A 16,062-nucleotide genomic window follows, 5' to 3' on the forward strand; every position below is an offset into this window, starting at 1 on the left:
TACCTTCAAAATGATCCATGCAGTCATCATTGCCTGCATTTTATTCTTCTTTTAATTATAAAACAACCACTGCAAACACACAGTCTTCCATCTGTTTAAGTCATGGACAAACATCTGTTGTGTTGTGTTGTGTTGTGTTTATAACCCGGCTGAGAAAATTAACACAAACAAGCTAGAATCAAAATAGAGAGGACCAAACAGCTGCATCATCTACATGATCCAAATGATCCAAGGATACAGCTGCAGTAAAAAATTGTGTCATCAGTCTGGTGTTGCACCATTCATCTGTCGCTTTGCTTTACTAAGAAAAACACACAAGTGGAAAGTCAGCTCTTGTTTTTGAAGATCTGACGTCTTAAATGTCAAAAACGCTGCTCGCCAATGTCACCAGACCAGATACATTAAAACTAAAGCTATCTTCAGCACTGCAGAGACGCAGCCAACGGTGGGAAAACATGACACCGCTCTTTAATTTTAGTCCTCATTTGGTAGCGCAAACCAATTTTCAAGTTCAGACTGAGTCCAGACAGGCTGCAATTTGTGGAGGTGAGAGCAGACAGCTTGTTTCCAGGCCTGTTTGTTGGAACGAGACAGTCGATTCAGCTTTGTCTCCCACTTGTCTCTCAGCTGATCACAGATTGATCATGACCTCCTAAATTACTACTAACACAAGTCTGTTTCCACAACATATACATAGACAAATCTTTGCAATTTAATTATAGACTACATCTTATTTACCAAGCACAAGAGAAATACATGAAAAACAATAATCATCTGTGCAAGAGGCCTGAAACAGTCTGCAGGCCAGTGGTTGCAGGTATATGACCTGACAGACATAGCCTCCATAGATCAACTCTGTTTGATTCAGACTGCGCTGAAACAGCAGGATACTGGGTGTTTAAAAAAATGTTTTACTACAGAGGCGCATGCAGCTTCTGTGATTTGTATTTATTGTCAGACACAGTGGAAAATGTTTTTTGGGGGGAAAATTAGATGAGACAGACATCCCCCCAATGTAACAACTGACAGCAGATCAGGGATGAAGCAGTTTGCAAAGATGAAGATTAAGCCGAGCCAAGCAGAAGACTAAAGACAATGCAAATTGTCAAACTTGAATCGATTTTCATTACATGACCCTTTAAGAAAAACCTGTCCTGTACATCTGAAAAAAAATAGTCATCTATCCATGACCCCCTCCTTTCATGGGATACACGTACCTGTAGGTCCATCTTCAACCACTTGTCATGAAATCGCAGCTGAGCATTGAGGGTAAAGGATGGAGAGGGCATCTTCTCCTCACCTCTCCTGGCTGCAAATGCAGCCAACCTGTAAAACAAGGAAAATAAAAAGGCTGTGTTAGCACAATTTTACAAAGTCACGGTCAGATGATGATCAGGCAGTAATGACTGAAATTATAACTATGTCATTACAATTAAATGGATACGTAGTTCAGACATCCCCATCTGTTTTAACACCCTGACACTAAACCAACACAGCCTGTCATCCCACAGTGTTAACAAGAGGGAAACACAACACCTCTTTTCCAAAACAGACTTAAATCAATCCAATCTTCCCTACTAGGTCTTTGCACACACAAGCTAACCTGAGACAGTATGTAGGTTACACGTAGTTTTACGTGAACGTTTCTGCTGGACAAGATGCTACTATAGCTCAACCTTTAAAATACATCACTGCACGTAGAAACTGTAAAGTTACCTTGCATTTTGATGCAATTGAAACAATTTACGATCGGGTTTGAGGCCAGACATGTATCCAGACCTGTAACGTTAGACGTTGGGATATAAACGAGAATATCGTAGCATTTAAAGCTAGCAAGGGCACAGCCTCCGTTAACCTTTTACACCGCGGTTGTACCCTGGTTATCACGCACAGCAACACGCATCACCGGCGGATAACAACACACACTGACACAGCATCGTTGCCCTCATAATGCAACAACACCTACAGCTAGGTAACGTTCACGTTAGCTCGGAGGCTAGGGCTAACTGCTGCCTAGCCGCAGCCTGCTACAGCTAACACCAACACAGCGGCAGCAGCTGAAGCAGCTCCCGTCATCCAGCCACCGGCGGACGGGCGGAGCTGACAGCACACCGGGCCGGAGGAGCCGGTGTCGGTGTTGTGTGGAGAAATGTCCAGTCAGACAACAAAATTACCTGCGGTCTCTTCTCAAGCTATTCTCGTCCCCTCAGCTGCTTTGCTGCATTAACAAGACGTTCATAATGGATGTGATTGACAGCTCGCGGACTGGGGCACGAGGCATGGAAACAAATTACGTAGTTGTAACTGGGCGATTCAGCGCGCTCGGTCTGTGCGCCGCGGCCGAGGCGGGGTTTCCCACTGCGCAGTGGTCCACCGGTCACGGGGGCTTCTCCGCCCATTCGTGCTGGACGGGGTCATAAAACGCGTGCTCCTTCTGGGTGGAAGGCGGGACATAGGAGGGGCGGGGTTGGCCTGGAAAGAAGACGAGCCTCCACCTCCAGTGGAGCAACTAGAGGGCGCTGTGTCTCAAGAAAACGGTGTTCAAAGCGATTTTTGATTTATTTATTTATTACAACTACTTATTTTTTACATTTAAATGGAATTTATATTATATTATTACACGTTTTTATACATTTAATATGCTTGGGACAGAAATGGCACTCTTTTGGTGGAATCGCCCATATATTCCACATTTTATGATTAAATATTCAATTATATATGAAAACATTTCATATTTTTTGTACCACTAACTTTCAAATGGTGATCTTGTTTGAACTAAATATATAAAATGGCAGAAAAGCCTTAAAAATGGTATCTTTGAAAGCTTGTCTAACTTTCCACATAACTGTTTAGCTGTGGTAATTATGCAGTGTAATCTCCACAAATCAGATGGGAAATATATTTTCATTTGCACAAAGATGTTCCAGCTGTAAGTATAACATTTACTAAGAAGCTTTATCCATTATGTAGGTGCCTCCAGTTTTACACTAGGTAGGCCTAACACGATGACTGATATTGTGTCAATGTGGTCCTTTTACATTTCACTGTTTAGGATAAATGTACAGGGATTGTTATGATAATTCCTTATCAGACAAAGGAAGTTCCAGACCAAACAAGCCTCTGAGATTTGCAGCAAAGGGAAATAATACACAAGATTTGATGTAATGCATAGATATCATCGGCCCCCTCCCCCAGACAGACAACTCTGGCAAAGTTACTGTTATGCTAATAGACTACCTGCATACAGACCAGAGTGAAACAAGAATAACCGGTTTGTAAGTCACTGGCCCCAGGGTGCACACAGTGGACATTTAGAAAATGCTGCAGTATGCAATAATGTTACAGCATTATACAGAGGCAGTTAGTAAATAAGTAAATAAGCAGGTGCATGAATGATGTGACTGTCACAAACAAGGCGCCCCAACCAAAAAAAAAAAAAAAACCTGGTTATCTGCTCATTGCTAAAAGTCTAAAATGTTGTTGAGAGCCAGACAGTGATTCTGCAGCATAATACAGAGTAGGAACATCTTGTTCTCAGGCAGAAGGTATATGGCCACTTCAGTGACCAAACAAGGACGCAGTGTTTGTGGCAGAGTATTCAAACAATAACGGACAAATACAAACTAACTACTCAGATAAACTGAATAAGTTGCCTATTACGCACAGTCCCTTTAGATGAAACTGTATCCTTGAATTTTCTGATGGTTGTTTTTGGTGAGTCTGGTTGAGAATGGAGCTGGACTATCTGACAGTTTTGGTGTATGAACCACAAACCTGTCCACATTGTCAATAAAAACCAAGAAAATGTTAATTTACTCTCAGAAGGCTCATTTGTAACATCACCCTCTGCTGAGCTTTGTGGAGTCATTTCTCAGTTCAGTTCTCACTGAAGGCTTGACCTGATTACAGTTTTACTCAATCATTGTGGCTCATTTTTCAGCTGTAGCTAATGAAGAGCACTTTGTTACCTTGATATTGTGTTGGTCTTTGTAAATAAAGCACTAGGCCTATTGATTTTATGCACGTTTGACTATTAACTTATCAATGCACTATAATAACAGCACATGATGCATTTAAGTGGAAGTAAAAGCACTTGCAGATTGCATATTTGCACATTTTGTACGATTGAACTTTAACTTTTAACTGTTCTACAGTATTTGTTGAATATCTTTTCCAGATCTATTGTCTTTTTATATAATTGTTTTCTTCTGGAAGGTGGCCGCTCAGCTCCACCTGGGAGAGAGGGATATGAGAGGAGATGTTCAGCTACATGTGTTTTAGTTGTATGTATGTTGTATTATGTTGTGCCATGAGTGTGTGGTAATGCATGGAACAAGGTTATGAAGTGTATGAAATACTCACCGGTCTTTGCCTGCTACTAGGTGTTTCCCCAGGGGACGGACACCATTCTCATAGTTTCAGGGGCAACCATGTTGTAAATTAACATGAGGTGTTAGAGGGAGATGTATTTTTATCAATGGCAATTACATTTGATATAGATGTGTGGGAGATGGGTGTGTAAGGTAGGTTTTAGACTATGTTTTTTTTTTTAAAGAAAATTTGATTTCATCATTTATGTGTTTTAGAAGTGGATGCTGAATGTAGGCTACATCTTTGCAATGTGCATGTTATGTAGGCCTATTTTCTTTCTAATGGCCGCAGCATGGGTATCATGATGGGTACAGAGTCCATTACAGTTTTACTACCTGATAAGTTCAAGCCTACTCTTTATAGGAGCATCACAACCTGAACAAGTTCAATGACACAGCCTCCACTACCAGAGTGAAATATAAGATAGGTGTATGATAAGTGATGTTATGTTAGTGTACAATTTCAGATTTATCAGAAGTAGAACAACGTGCCTGTCATCTCACAACAGACTATAGGATTATGGGTGGGACTTTGCAGCCGGGTGCTGGAGGGACTGCGCATGCGCATCTGTCATCTCAACCTACTAAAGGAAACAGTGGCCGTTCAGTCTCTCTTCCGCAGTCAAGGCAAACCTCATGACTAACAGCCACAGTAATGGCTCTTGACTCGGAACCAAGTGGTGTTTCGCCTCCAGTTGCAGGAGTATTAATAGCTGTAATATCAAGTTTCATCAATGGGTCGACATTTGTGCTCCAGAAAAAGGGGATATTACGCTCTCGGGACAGAGGTAGACTGAACTGAAACAGAAGGGAAAACAAGCCAATATGACATTTCTACAGAGACGATAAAACCATAACAATGATATAACTGTGTAGAGTGAAGTTTCATAGGTCACACAGACTGAACTCTTCCCTCCCTGTTTCCTCCAGGAGGCTCGTACCTCAGGGATGTGGTGTGGTGGAGCGGCACCGTGTCCAGTGAGTACAGCGCCATCTATCGACTCTGAGTATCTACACAACCCTGCCCTGAGTCTAGTGCTGTGTCCTCTACTTTACTGTTGTTTGCCATGGAAGTTTATGTATATATAAATGCTCTGACACTGACCATTTTGTCAATTTATAGTGATTATTGGTCAAATTGGGAACTTCCTGGCCTACAACATGGCCCCTGCTGTGATAGTCACTCCTCTGGGAGCCCTTGGGGTGTTGTTTGGGTGAGTATGTCCAACAAAGACATGGATTCTTACTGTTCCCCTTTTTCTTTTCTTTTTTTTTTTTTAGCTTGGTATTGTGATGATATTTGGCCAAATTAGAGACAGTGCGTAGACACACTGTGGCTACACTCACTGTTTCAGTCACATGAGCCACATGAGCTGAGGCCGTACCTACACAGAGCTTCCAAAGTTCACTTAAGTGCATAATAACAGCTCCAGTTATGGTGGGGAAGTGAAAGACAGACAAACAGGGAGCGCCTGCATGTGAGATTTGTCCATCCCAGAGTCTGTGGCTGGGCAGGACTGATACCTCAGGCTGTGTAAAGTCATGTAAAGCTGCAATGTAGGATTGTTTTCCATCATCACTAAGTGTGTTGATTACATTATCAATTCATCATTTTGTTTTTAGAATGTCAGAATACAGAGAAAATGTTTAATTTCCAGGGGCCTAGTTCAAATTTCAAAAGTTCAAAAGAGAAGCATCAAACCTGCACAATTTGAAGCTGTAATCAGTATTAGCATTTGTGCAAGCAAGTATTGACCTTGTTAACTGTTTCAAGTTAAATTCAAACTTTTATTTATTTTTTAACATTTATTTTCTGACATTAATTAATTAGTATAAAATTGCAGTCTACCTGGTGTTAAAAATGATTCAACATTCATTCAACATTAAACATTTTGGCAAATTGGTCCATTGCCATAATCCCTATAGTAGTAGGTTTGTTACCTTTAATTGTTGGTGCAAGCTATTTTTAGAACGGCGAACATAGTTAAAAATGTTGAACTATCCCTTTAAATTTATTATATTAGAAACTTCAGAAAACTATTTCAGGTTGTGTAAATCATTTTGTCACCATTATTGTAATCCAAGCGCAGCTAATAAGTGCAAAGTCAAGATAGCCGTTTGCTGTGATTATTATTGGTTTCTATGTTGTTTTTCCTGACTATAATAAGATGCTGTGTGTTTGTGTGGTGCAGAGCTGTGCTGGCTTCTTGGATCCTGCAGGAGCATCTAAACATCCTGGGGAAGCTGGGCTGTGTGTTGTGCTGCTGTGGCTCTGTGGTGCTCATCATTCATGCTCCTAAATCAGAGGCTGTAACGTCGAGACTGGAGCTGGAGGAGAGGCTGTTGGACCCAGGTGACATTTAAATCCAACTCTTGTTTGTTTTTCACCTATAATTTACTTAGAAAATGATAATTGTGTCCTCCGGTGTCATTAAAGATGAAGCTTACAAATGAATGCAGCCCAGTAAAGCGTGCCAATTAATCAATGTGCAGTCTAATCATTATTCAGTTCGTTTTAGTTTAACTACTTTTTCCGGGCAACAACATGTATTTTCAAAGACGACTAAAATCTACTTTGTCATCCTGCAGTGTTTGTGATGTACGCCCTCCTTGTGGTCCTGCTTCTCATCACTCTAATCGTGTGGATCGCTCCAGCTCATGGTAAATCAAACATCATGGTCTACGTCTCCATATGCTCCCTTCTGGGAAGCTTCACTGTTCCCAGCAGCAAAGGACTGGGCCTGGCCGCCCAGGACGTGTTTGGTGAGGGCCCGGCCAGCAGCAGAGCTCTGGCTCTCTTCCTGGTCTTACTGGGGACGCTGGCCGTCAGCATCCTGATCCAGTTCTTCTTCATCAATAAGGCCCTGGAGTGTTTCAGCTCCAACATGTTTGAAGCCATATACTATGTGATGTTCACATCCACTGTGATTTTCGCCTCTGCCCTTCTCTTCAAAGAGTGGACTGCACTAACGTTGACCGACACCCTTGCCATGCTTTGTGGTTTAACAACAGTGTGTGTCGGAGTCATTTTACTGCGCATTTCCCACGAGGCTTTGATAACCTGGAAGAAGAAGGAGGCACGGGAAAAGACAGACTGATTGGCTTTTTTTTTGTATATTAACATAAAGTTTGTGCCAAATTACATTTTTACTAACATTCCAATGACCAATGTGTTTACAACTAATGTTGCTTAACATTGTACTTGAATCTCCACTCAGTATTTGTATAGCCTACAAAACACACAAACTGTGGACTGTCTATAAAACATCATTCCAGCTTTAATATCATTCCTTTGAATGCAGCTTATCTAATGAAATATGTCATTGTTGTGACCTTTTAAAGGTGAAGTCAAACACGCCCAGGGACCGTTAAATGAGTGTTCGCCAAATGCTTGGATAGAGACTTTCACAGTTACACAATATAACCCTGTTACTTTCATCTGGAGTTTTCAACTCAAGTCTCTAAAAGGTTTTTTAAATGTTCTCCCTTTCTCCCCAGGCCAGACTGTCCCAGTGTAGAATCACCTGCACTTTGACTTATTCAGTGTGCCTGTGAATTATTCAGTGTAATTTCAGCAGCAGCCTGTTTAGTGAAGGAGTTACTATAGGAAACAAGTATCAACAGTGGCGGGGTGGTTTTGTCTAACGGATGAATTTGTAAGGCTGACGTACCAAAAAGAAACAATTGCTCCATGGTCACTCATTATTTTGTGGTGATATGAAATGCAATAATTGATTCACTCATTGTTTGGATTATGAATGATTTATTTACATCGTAGGAATATTTACTCTCTCCTGTTGTAAGTGAGTGCAACCTAAACCTGAAAGTGCGGTGCTGGTGTTGACAAGCATGAGTTCACCAGCAAATCACTGTCCTACAAGCTCTACGGTTGCTGTCTTCAAGAAGTATTTGGTTGATTTGCTTGAGTTCATAAGAAGAAAACAAAATCAAACTAGTTACAACCAGCAACAATTAAAAGGTCTCAGCTGTTTCCATTCTTATACAGTGATCACCATGAATCTTTAGTGCAGTGCTGGGTTTCTGGAGTGAGAAACAAACACAAATAGGCCTACCTTTCCCACTATTCTCAAGATGTTGGCGATGAAGTCTACAACTTTTTTGAGTTATTTGCCCAACTGATCATTTTGTTTGTAAAGTGAATGTCCACTGTAATCTGTCAGAGCCTATGGTCAGAGCCTGTCAGCTCTTAACTGCTGTGTTTCATTTAGGTTGTCTCAGAGGAAAACAAGAAAATCTTCGTATTGCCAAAACTGAGATCTGAGAGTGTTTGATACTTTGACTGAAAAATAAATGTATTAATAAAAAAATATATTAGGTAGCCATTCATTTTCTGATGATTAATTAATCATTTCAGTTCTATGTAATTATCCATAGGCTGGCCATGGATAAAATGGAATCTTAATTTCTTTTCAAAATATAAATATAAAAAAATATAATAAACTGTCCTCTGTAAGAATAGAACACAAATTATGTTGGATTAAATGTCTTTTTTTGTATTTTATGTGCTATACTACACATATTCTGTTCTGAATGTAGCCATATTCTTGCAAGTTTGTTTTTTTAATTATGCACAATTGTTTTGTATAATAGATCATTTTCTCTGTTAAAGTGAATGTCCACTGTAATTATCCAGAGCCTAACAGCCCACAAGTATGTTTCATTACTATTACAGAGGAAAACAAGAAAATCTTCATATTGCAAAAGCTGAAATCTGAGAATGTTTGATAAGTGGCTTGAAAAACATTTAATTAATTATACCTAGTTATTAATATTTTATCAAACAAATGCTTATTTGATGATGATCCTTTCAGTTCTGTGTAATTTTCCATAGGCTGGCCATTGATAAAGGATGAACTGGAATCTGCAGTTTTTTCCACTCGTTTTTTCCTGTCATAAAACTTTATCTGAAATAAACTTTATAAATATAATAAACTATCTTCTGTTAGGTTAGAAAACTCGTCCAGCCACATTTTGGTTGGTTCTGGTTGCCATATAGTCCCTGTTATTACTAGTATAATTAAAATAAAAGGTTCAAAAATTATACTAGGCTTCTTGAGTTTTGTGTGATTGGTGTGACTGCAATAAAAAGTGGGGCGATTAGAGCAATCAGCGGTCGACTTTGCCTGGAGGGTGCAGCCCTGTGGTTCCGGACTTCAGCCTGCGGAGGGCAGCTCCCGGCTCAGTGACCGCAGCCCGGCGGGGAGAAGCGGAAGCGGCTCGCAGTGCGGCAGTCGTCAGGCTGAGTGTCGGTCGGGGGCAGAGCGAGTGAGAGTGAAGACCAGTGTGCGATGGTTAGCCACGGAGCAGGGGCACCACCAGGCTAGCTGTTAGCCAACCTCTCGCTGCTGCACCGTCTCCTCGTCGGAGGGGTGTGGAGGGGTCTCCACCACCAGCCGCCGTTTGACAGGTATTTAACTCTTCACTGTGTCTCTCCTCACACCGGGACCGACCCCCGTCTCTCCGCTCGGTCCTGGAGAACTGACTCACCGAGAGAGAGGCAGCTAGCTAGCTAGTTAGCTCGCCTCGCCGACGGAAGCTAACGTGGCTAACGGGGAGGGAGGTGGCAGCTCTCACGCTAGCGATAAACACGGTGCAACACAGTGGGCTCGGTGTGTGTCAGCGGGGCCGTTTTACCCCGTTGTTGTCGAAGTAGTGCCCGGTGTGTCTCTCACCGAGCCTGGGAGTCGGTGTGTCGAGGCTAGCTCGGCGAGCAGCCTGCAGGTGAGGAGGATTTAACTCTGCTACTTCCTGAATGCCTGTGTTTGGCAACCACATTATTTACATAGCAGCCTATTTGCTCAACACCCAGACCGGTCGCTCCTCAGCAGTCGCTCCTGTGTGATTGTAGGGACCAGCCTAATGTGACACACAGTCAGTCCCTTAATGTAGATGTGCGGTTACTGTGATGGAGCCGACCGACCCGTTAAATGAAGGTTTCCCTGTGTGTAGTGTCGCCTGTGGAGACGGTAGGTGTAGACTGCTGCAGTGATGCTGGTGTTGATGTCCTCACTTTGTAACTCTCTCCCTCTCCCTCTCTCTCTGTGTGTCCTTGTTGTGCTCTCAGGTGTCTGGGCTGGCCAGAACTGTACTCTCGGTCAGCATCTACACTGTTTGGTCGTAAATGTGACAGACCAGCGCAACACATCCAGCCTTACTATGGGTCAGGACAGGGGGAAGTATGATTTCTACATCGGTCTGGGCTTGGCCATCAGCTCCAGCATCTTCATCGGAGGCAGTTTCATCCTCAAGAAGAAAGGGCTCCTGAGGCTTGCGAGGAAGGGGTCTATGCGGGCAGGTACGGACCCTTTTACTGGGAAACTAATGCACATCACAGCCGAGCAAACAACAAGGAACAAGTTGACCAACTCTGTCTGTTAAGTTGTGACACTCCCTGGTGTATTGTGTAAGAAAGAAAGACGTCTTAGAAGTCAAACCAGTGGGGGCTGCCAAATTTACATACCTGATGAAGCGCTGCCTTTCAGCAACACCCTGTGTTGGGTGTGTTTGTGTGTGTGTGTGTGTGTGTGTGTGTGTGTGTGTGTGAGATTTTATAAGTGTGTGAGTCAAGAGGACTCTCTTAAGACCTAGTAATCATTAACTTTATGATTTCACTTGACCCTGGCCTTAGCTCAGATCTAACCGAAAAGCCTGATGTGCAGTCAGGGTGAGATGATTCAGGACTTGCCCACCTGCTAGTGATGAATGAAAGCACATGTTCTGAAGTATTTGTTTTGTTTTCTGCTTCAGGCCAAGGTGGTCATGCATATCTAAAGGAATGGCTATGGTGGGCTGGTTTATTATCAAGTAAGTGATGACTAAATGTAACCACATACAAGTCTATTTAGCATTGGTCTGGTTCAAGTGTGTTAAACCTGGATTTAAGTTGGTTCAGAATGTGTTTTTCCATCTTCCAGGGTTGCATGTCATGTTTGTTCACTCACACCTTTGTGAATGACTCTTTCAGAGAAGGAGTGGACCATCACTATTCATAGAAATGTCACTGGCATGCTGTTTAAATTATTACACCTCACCCTGAAGTTTAAAACAACATTTTTAACCACTACTAACCCAGGTTGAGTCTAGACTGTCATGTCACTGCAGGACCAAACCAGTGCTGATTCTGACATGCAAACTATCTTTGTATTTGCATTTGCCGTCAACCTCGGACAGAACGTCAGTGTCTGCTCTCATTACAGCGTTTTATCAAGTTAACTTGTTGTGTCTTGATCCTTTGCAGTGGGGGCAGGTGAGGCAGCCAACTTTGCAGCATACGCCTTTGCTCCTGCGACGCTGGTCACCCCTCTAGGAGCCCTCAGTGTGCTTGTGAGGTACGGTCGACTCACCGCATGAATAGCACAGTTGAACCTTGTCCACGTTGACTCTGTTGGAGTTTTGTCTCTGATGGTAAATGTCATGTTTCAGTGCGGTGCTGTCGTCGTACTTCCTGACGGAGCGGCTCAACCTGCACGGGAAGCTCGGCTGCATGCTCAGCATCCTGGGCTCAACAACAATGGTCATTCATGCACCACAGGAAGAAGAGATCAGCAGCCTCGAGCACATGTCCAGGAAGCTGGTCGACCCAGGTACACAACTACGCAATGGTCACAATATCAGAAGTTTAGTTGAAAAACCAAAGCAGAAAACAGAAGAGTCTTAAAAAGTCAGGGCCTCGCCCTGATGACTCGCATCAGCTGCAAAATATCTAAAAGATCTGCTGTGTGTTTTGTTTGTTTATTTTCTTCTTTTTCCACAAGTCATGGTGGACATATTCCTGCACCCGCACTTCCTGCTGTTCTGTTGTTGTGTGTTATCGTTAACTCTGCCTCTGTCTTATTCTTTTCAAGTGTGATATCAGATCAGGAGACATGTAGACATGTAGGGTTAAAGTATGAGTCACATCTCGAGCACCAATGACATCGACAAGCTTATTCACTCTGATTCAGACTTAATATTATTAAACAATGATGTAATTAATAATTTAATTTAAATGGTTTCCGAATTGTTATATCAGCAAAATGGTCTGAACTCATTGGTTGAAATGCAAAGAGTAATTGAACATTGAAGAAAGTGACAACAATTCTCCACTAGCTCTAAAAGATGGAGAGATTTTTATTTATAACGTGCATGAATGACAATCACTTGCATTTTTATTGGACATGTACAAAATGACAACCACTCTGGGACGGGATTATTATTATTATGCTAAATGTGGAGGACAAGACAGGAGATTATAGGATTCCCAAAGACCCCAGATTGATTGATACTTGGTGACATGGTTTAAATCAAGGACATTCACCTCTTGAAAATGTTGACACTTTGATGTAAAAAGGCCGTCAGAAGAAGCTGACAGAAATCTGGAAAGTCAGACCAGTGGCTGGGCATTGTAGAGGAAATACACTTAATGGAGGAAGTGACTCTTTTCCCGAGGGCTAAAGCAGTGACCCACCCAAAAGGCTGGGCTAAATGGACGGCATAGTTGAAGTTAAAGGAAGAGTCAAGGTCTCAACTGATATGAAGTCAGATAGAAAAGTAGTATAACAAAGAGAGAAGAGCCCCCTGTTATAGGTGTTTATTGGTTAAGTTTACATGTTATGTGTTTTTTTACAGGTTGTTTGCACATAGAAAAGTTGAGAAATTAATAAATTAAAAGTTAAAGAGACTCTGAGAAGTTTGCTTTTGGTCATAAAAGAGTCTCATATTAATGTGGATGAATCTACGTAACCCACACTTGTTAATGGGATTTTCAATAAATATTTTGTTTTGTCTTTATAATCATTTTGATGTTATTATTTAGTGGTTCACTCGCCCAGCATTCCTAGTTTCAGTTTCCTGGACACTGCCCGGTCGTGGGAATAACGCCGCCGGATCGCTAGTTTGCCTCGTTTATGGTTGGAACTACGACGGTATCTGATTGTCTTCGAACCTCCGACTTTCGTTATGATGAATGAAAACATTCTTGGCAAATGCTTTCGCTTTCGTCCGTCTTGCGCCGGTCCAAGAATTCACCGTGTGCGCGTGGAGGCTCATGGGAAATGTAGTGTGAAAACACTTAGCTTTACAAAATTCCTCGTAGTCCCTTTTAAAAAAAAAAAAACTCTGAAGCAAAGTATATGAACAAATAGAACCTGTATTTAATTTTCTGAGGTGAAACAGTCTGAAGACTAATGACCACTTTGTCTATGTTTTTATTTTAATTCATGTTAAATCCAACTCAACTTCTTTCCTCCCCTTTTTTCCCCCCAGGGTTTTTATTGTTTGCCACTCTGGTCATCATCGTGGCCATCATCTTCATATTCGTGGTGGGTCCCCGTCACGGTCAGACCAACATACTCGTGTACATCACCATCTGCTCGGTAATCGGGGCGCTGTCCGTGTCCTGCGTCAAAGGACTTGGCATCGCCATAAAGGAAGCGATCGCCGGGAAGAATGTGGTGAGCAACCCGCTGGCGTGGCTCCTGCTGCTGGGCCTGGTGGCCTGTGTGAGCACACAGATCAACTACCTGAACAAGGCCCTGGACATATTCAACACCTCCCTGGTGACGCCCATCTACTACGTGTTCTTCACCACGTCCGTGCTCACCTGCTCCGCCATCCTCTTCAGAGAGTGGGAGAACATGGGCCCCGACGACGTGATCGGCACCCTCAGTGGCTTCCTCACAATCATTGTGGGCATCTTCCTGCTCCACGCCTTCAAGGACATCAGCGTCAGCCTGGCCGCCCTCGCCGTGTCCATAAGGAAGGAAGAGCGGGCCTTTCCCGCGGCCAACGGCATGGCCTCCCACAGCACGTACGAACTGCTACACAACGAGTCCACCGAGGACATGGAGGACAGAGAAATGGGCTTGCCTTTTGACAGCATCTCCAGAAGGAACGGGGCCATGACTTCCTCATTGGATCATTAAGGAACGCTCTCTTTCCTACTGACTGACCAACCATGGCGTTGTAGTGTTGTATGAGAACAATGAGACAATCAGCTGTAAGGGGAGACGTGACTTGGACAGACCAGTGGATTGTATTTAATGCTTTAATTTGCCTTACTTTTCTCAGAATATGAGCTGCTCATATTCAGTTACAGTTAAAACTTTATTTCCATTCCTCTGTAGCGCTGTAAATATGAGTTTTTTATGAAATGTTTTGTTATATGTACATGCATATTCATGTAATGACTTACTTTCTATAAATCAGAAAGTTTTAATATATCTTCTATCTGAGGTCCTGCTGACAATGGCCACAGCTGAGGGGACATTCACTATGATTTGAGTTTTCGTGATACTTGAAGGTAACAACAGTTTTTGGTGGGAGTCACTGAACTTTTTTTTTGTAGTGTTTACATGAAAAGCTCTCGAGACCAACCAACAGATTTGTTACATATTTATTGAATTAAAATGATTAAAACATTTGAAACACAAGGCACAATGAATAAATGCTTAACATGAGTATGGGTTACTTTTCAATTTCCTTTTAAACTGTTTAGCATGCATGTTCAAAAGTATAGAAAATACAAATTTACTTTCACCCCTCCCTCCCTCCACACACTTAAAACAGGTTACTGCTCACCCTTAATAATCCACCACGGCAAACCCTTAAATATTTACCTGATAAAACTAATTTCCCTTCCCTGATCTATAGCTTTCTGCGAGTATAAAACAAAGAGTAGTTCATCCATAAAAGGGGCAATATCTATCATTATTTGATAAGGCACAAGTGAATACAAAAAATAATTCTGACAAAAAAAAAAATGTGGCCCAACTTCCTAACATTTAATGGTCCTTTGTTGCTGAAGACCTTAAATAAGGAGGAATAAATCTAGATGGTCTGGTAATGGTGACAGTGTTTGGAACTTCATGCTGGTCCAGAGTATCAGCCGCGGCGGCAGCAGCAGCACCTCAGCTGCTGGCCAGCGACTGGTGGATTGGTGGTTGGAAGCATCGGACGTGTTCCACCGGCATGTTCTCCCCGTCTCCAGACTTCATGTACTTGTTCAGGATGGCAAATATCTCGTTGTTGAGAACCTGGAACTTGCGGATTCTGTCCACCATTTTCTTCAGTCCCTAAAGGAAGAAGGGAAAAAAGCACACAGTTAATAGTCTTTCTGTAGTGATTTGTATGTGTCATCAGTTTTGAAAAAAGTTTTGACTTAGGCCATAAAGGGATGTTTTAATTCTTTGTAAAAATATATTAGAGTTAGCTTAAAGGATTGATATATGTTTAATACAAAGCAACCTGCACATTCACCACGCTATGAGATAATAACAGAACGTTACGAGACAGGTAAATTCATGCAAAACTGCTGATGCGTGTTCCCATCGGGGGCAGTTTTTCGGCAAGCAGTCTCTGCATTTGCCTCGAAAACAACTCCATCTCGTAACGTTCCATTATTATCTCATAGCGTGGTGAATGTGCAGGTCACTACTTGTCCACGAGAGCGTTTGAGTTGTTGGATTGTGTATTTGATGAGTTTGATGAGGAAAACCAAGAAATCCCATTAGCCTCTGTAGCGTAGCTCTGAGCAGCTCACGGCTCTGCTCCGCCATTCTAAAAATAGCTTGCACCAATAAATAAAGGTAACAAACCTACTTCTAAAACAATAGGGATTATGACAATGGGCCAGTTTGCCAAAATATTGAACTATCCCTTTAACTGAAAAACTATAGAGAGAGCCTGACTATCT

At 42.2% G+C, this 16,062-nt stretch overlaps 4 protein-coding genes across 7 annotated transcripts in view; 2 read left to right on the forward strand and 2 right to left on the reverse strand.

Moving 5' to 3' along the window:
- The window catches only part of herc2 (HECT and RLD domain containing E3 ubiquitin protein ligase 2), a 51,988-nt gene extending 49,677 nt beyond the window's left edge, over nucleotides 1–2,311 (reverse strand). For both annotated transcript variants that reach the window (XM_085773686.1, XM_085773685.1), the window contains exons 1-2: nucleotides 2,175–2,311; nucleotides 1,218–1,326 (exon numbers count right to left, since the gene is read on the reverse strand). In XM_085773686.1, the coding sequence (XP_085629812.1) occupies nucleotides 1,218–1,289 (72 nt within the window). In that variant the 5' untranslated portion in view covers nucleotides 1,290–1,326; nucleotides 2,175–2,311. The remainder of the gene's footprint in view (nucleotides 1–1,217; nucleotides 1,327–2,174) is intronic.
- A 2,647-nt stretch (nucleotides 2,312–4,958) lies between these two features.
- On the forward strand, nucleotides 4,959–7,505 carry nipa1 (NIPA magnesium transporter 1). The gene is made up of 5 exons (XM_085773688.1): nucleotides 4,959–5,158; nucleotides 5,301–5,348; nucleotides 5,494–5,584; nucleotides 6,563–6,723; nucleotides 6,960–7,505. Exons 1-5 carry the CDS (start codon nucleotides 5,026–5,028, stop codon nucleotides 7,466–7,468), a joined length of 942 nt encoding a protein of 313 aa, XP_085629814.1. The 5' UTR covers nucleotides 4,959–5,025; the 3' UTR covers nucleotides 7,469–7,505.
- Nucleotides 7,506–9,568: 2,063 nt separating this feature from the next.
- On the forward strand, nucleotides 9,569–14,827 carry nipa2 (NIPA magnesium transporter 2). 2 transcript variants are annotated; one of them, XM_085773700.1, is made up of 6 exons: nucleotides 9,569–9,798; nucleotides 10,456–10,686; nucleotides 11,139–11,195; nucleotides 11,629–11,719; nucleotides 11,814–11,974; nucleotides 13,635–14,827. In XM_085773700.1, exons 2-6 carry the CDS (start codon nucleotides 10,548–10,550, stop codon nucleotides 14,291–14,293), a joined length of 1,107 nt encoding a protein of 368 aa, XP_085629826.1. In that variant the 5' UTR covers nucleotides 9,569–9,798; nucleotides 10,456–10,547; the 3' UTR covers nucleotides 14,294–14,827. The 2 variants fall into 2 exon arrangements, with proteins under 2 accessions (XP_085629826.1, XP_085629825.1); XM_085773699.1 differs by lacking the exon at nucleotides 9,569–9,798 and adding an exon at nucleotides 10,181–10,357.
- The window catches only part of cyfip1 (cytoplasmic FMR1 interacting protein 1), a 40,623-nt gene continuing 39,308 nt past the window's right edge, over nucleotides 14,748–16,062 (reverse strand). For both annotated transcript variants that reach the window (XM_085773690.1, XM_085773689.1), the window contains exon 31: nucleotides 14,748–15,442. In XM_085773690.1, the coding sequence (XP_085629816.1) occupies nucleotides 15,278–15,442 (165 nt within the window). In that variant the 3' untranslated portion in view covers nucleotides 14,748–15,277. The remainder of the gene's footprint in view (nucleotides 15,443–16,062) is intronic.

This window comes from Trachurus japonicus, chromosome 4, assembly GCF_045865225.1.
Source record: "Trachurus japonicus isolate A0001 chromosome 4, Traja_1.0".
Classification (NCBI taxonomy): Eukaryota; Metazoa; Chordata; class Actinopteri; order Carangiformes; family Carangidae; genus Trachurus; species Trachurus japonicus.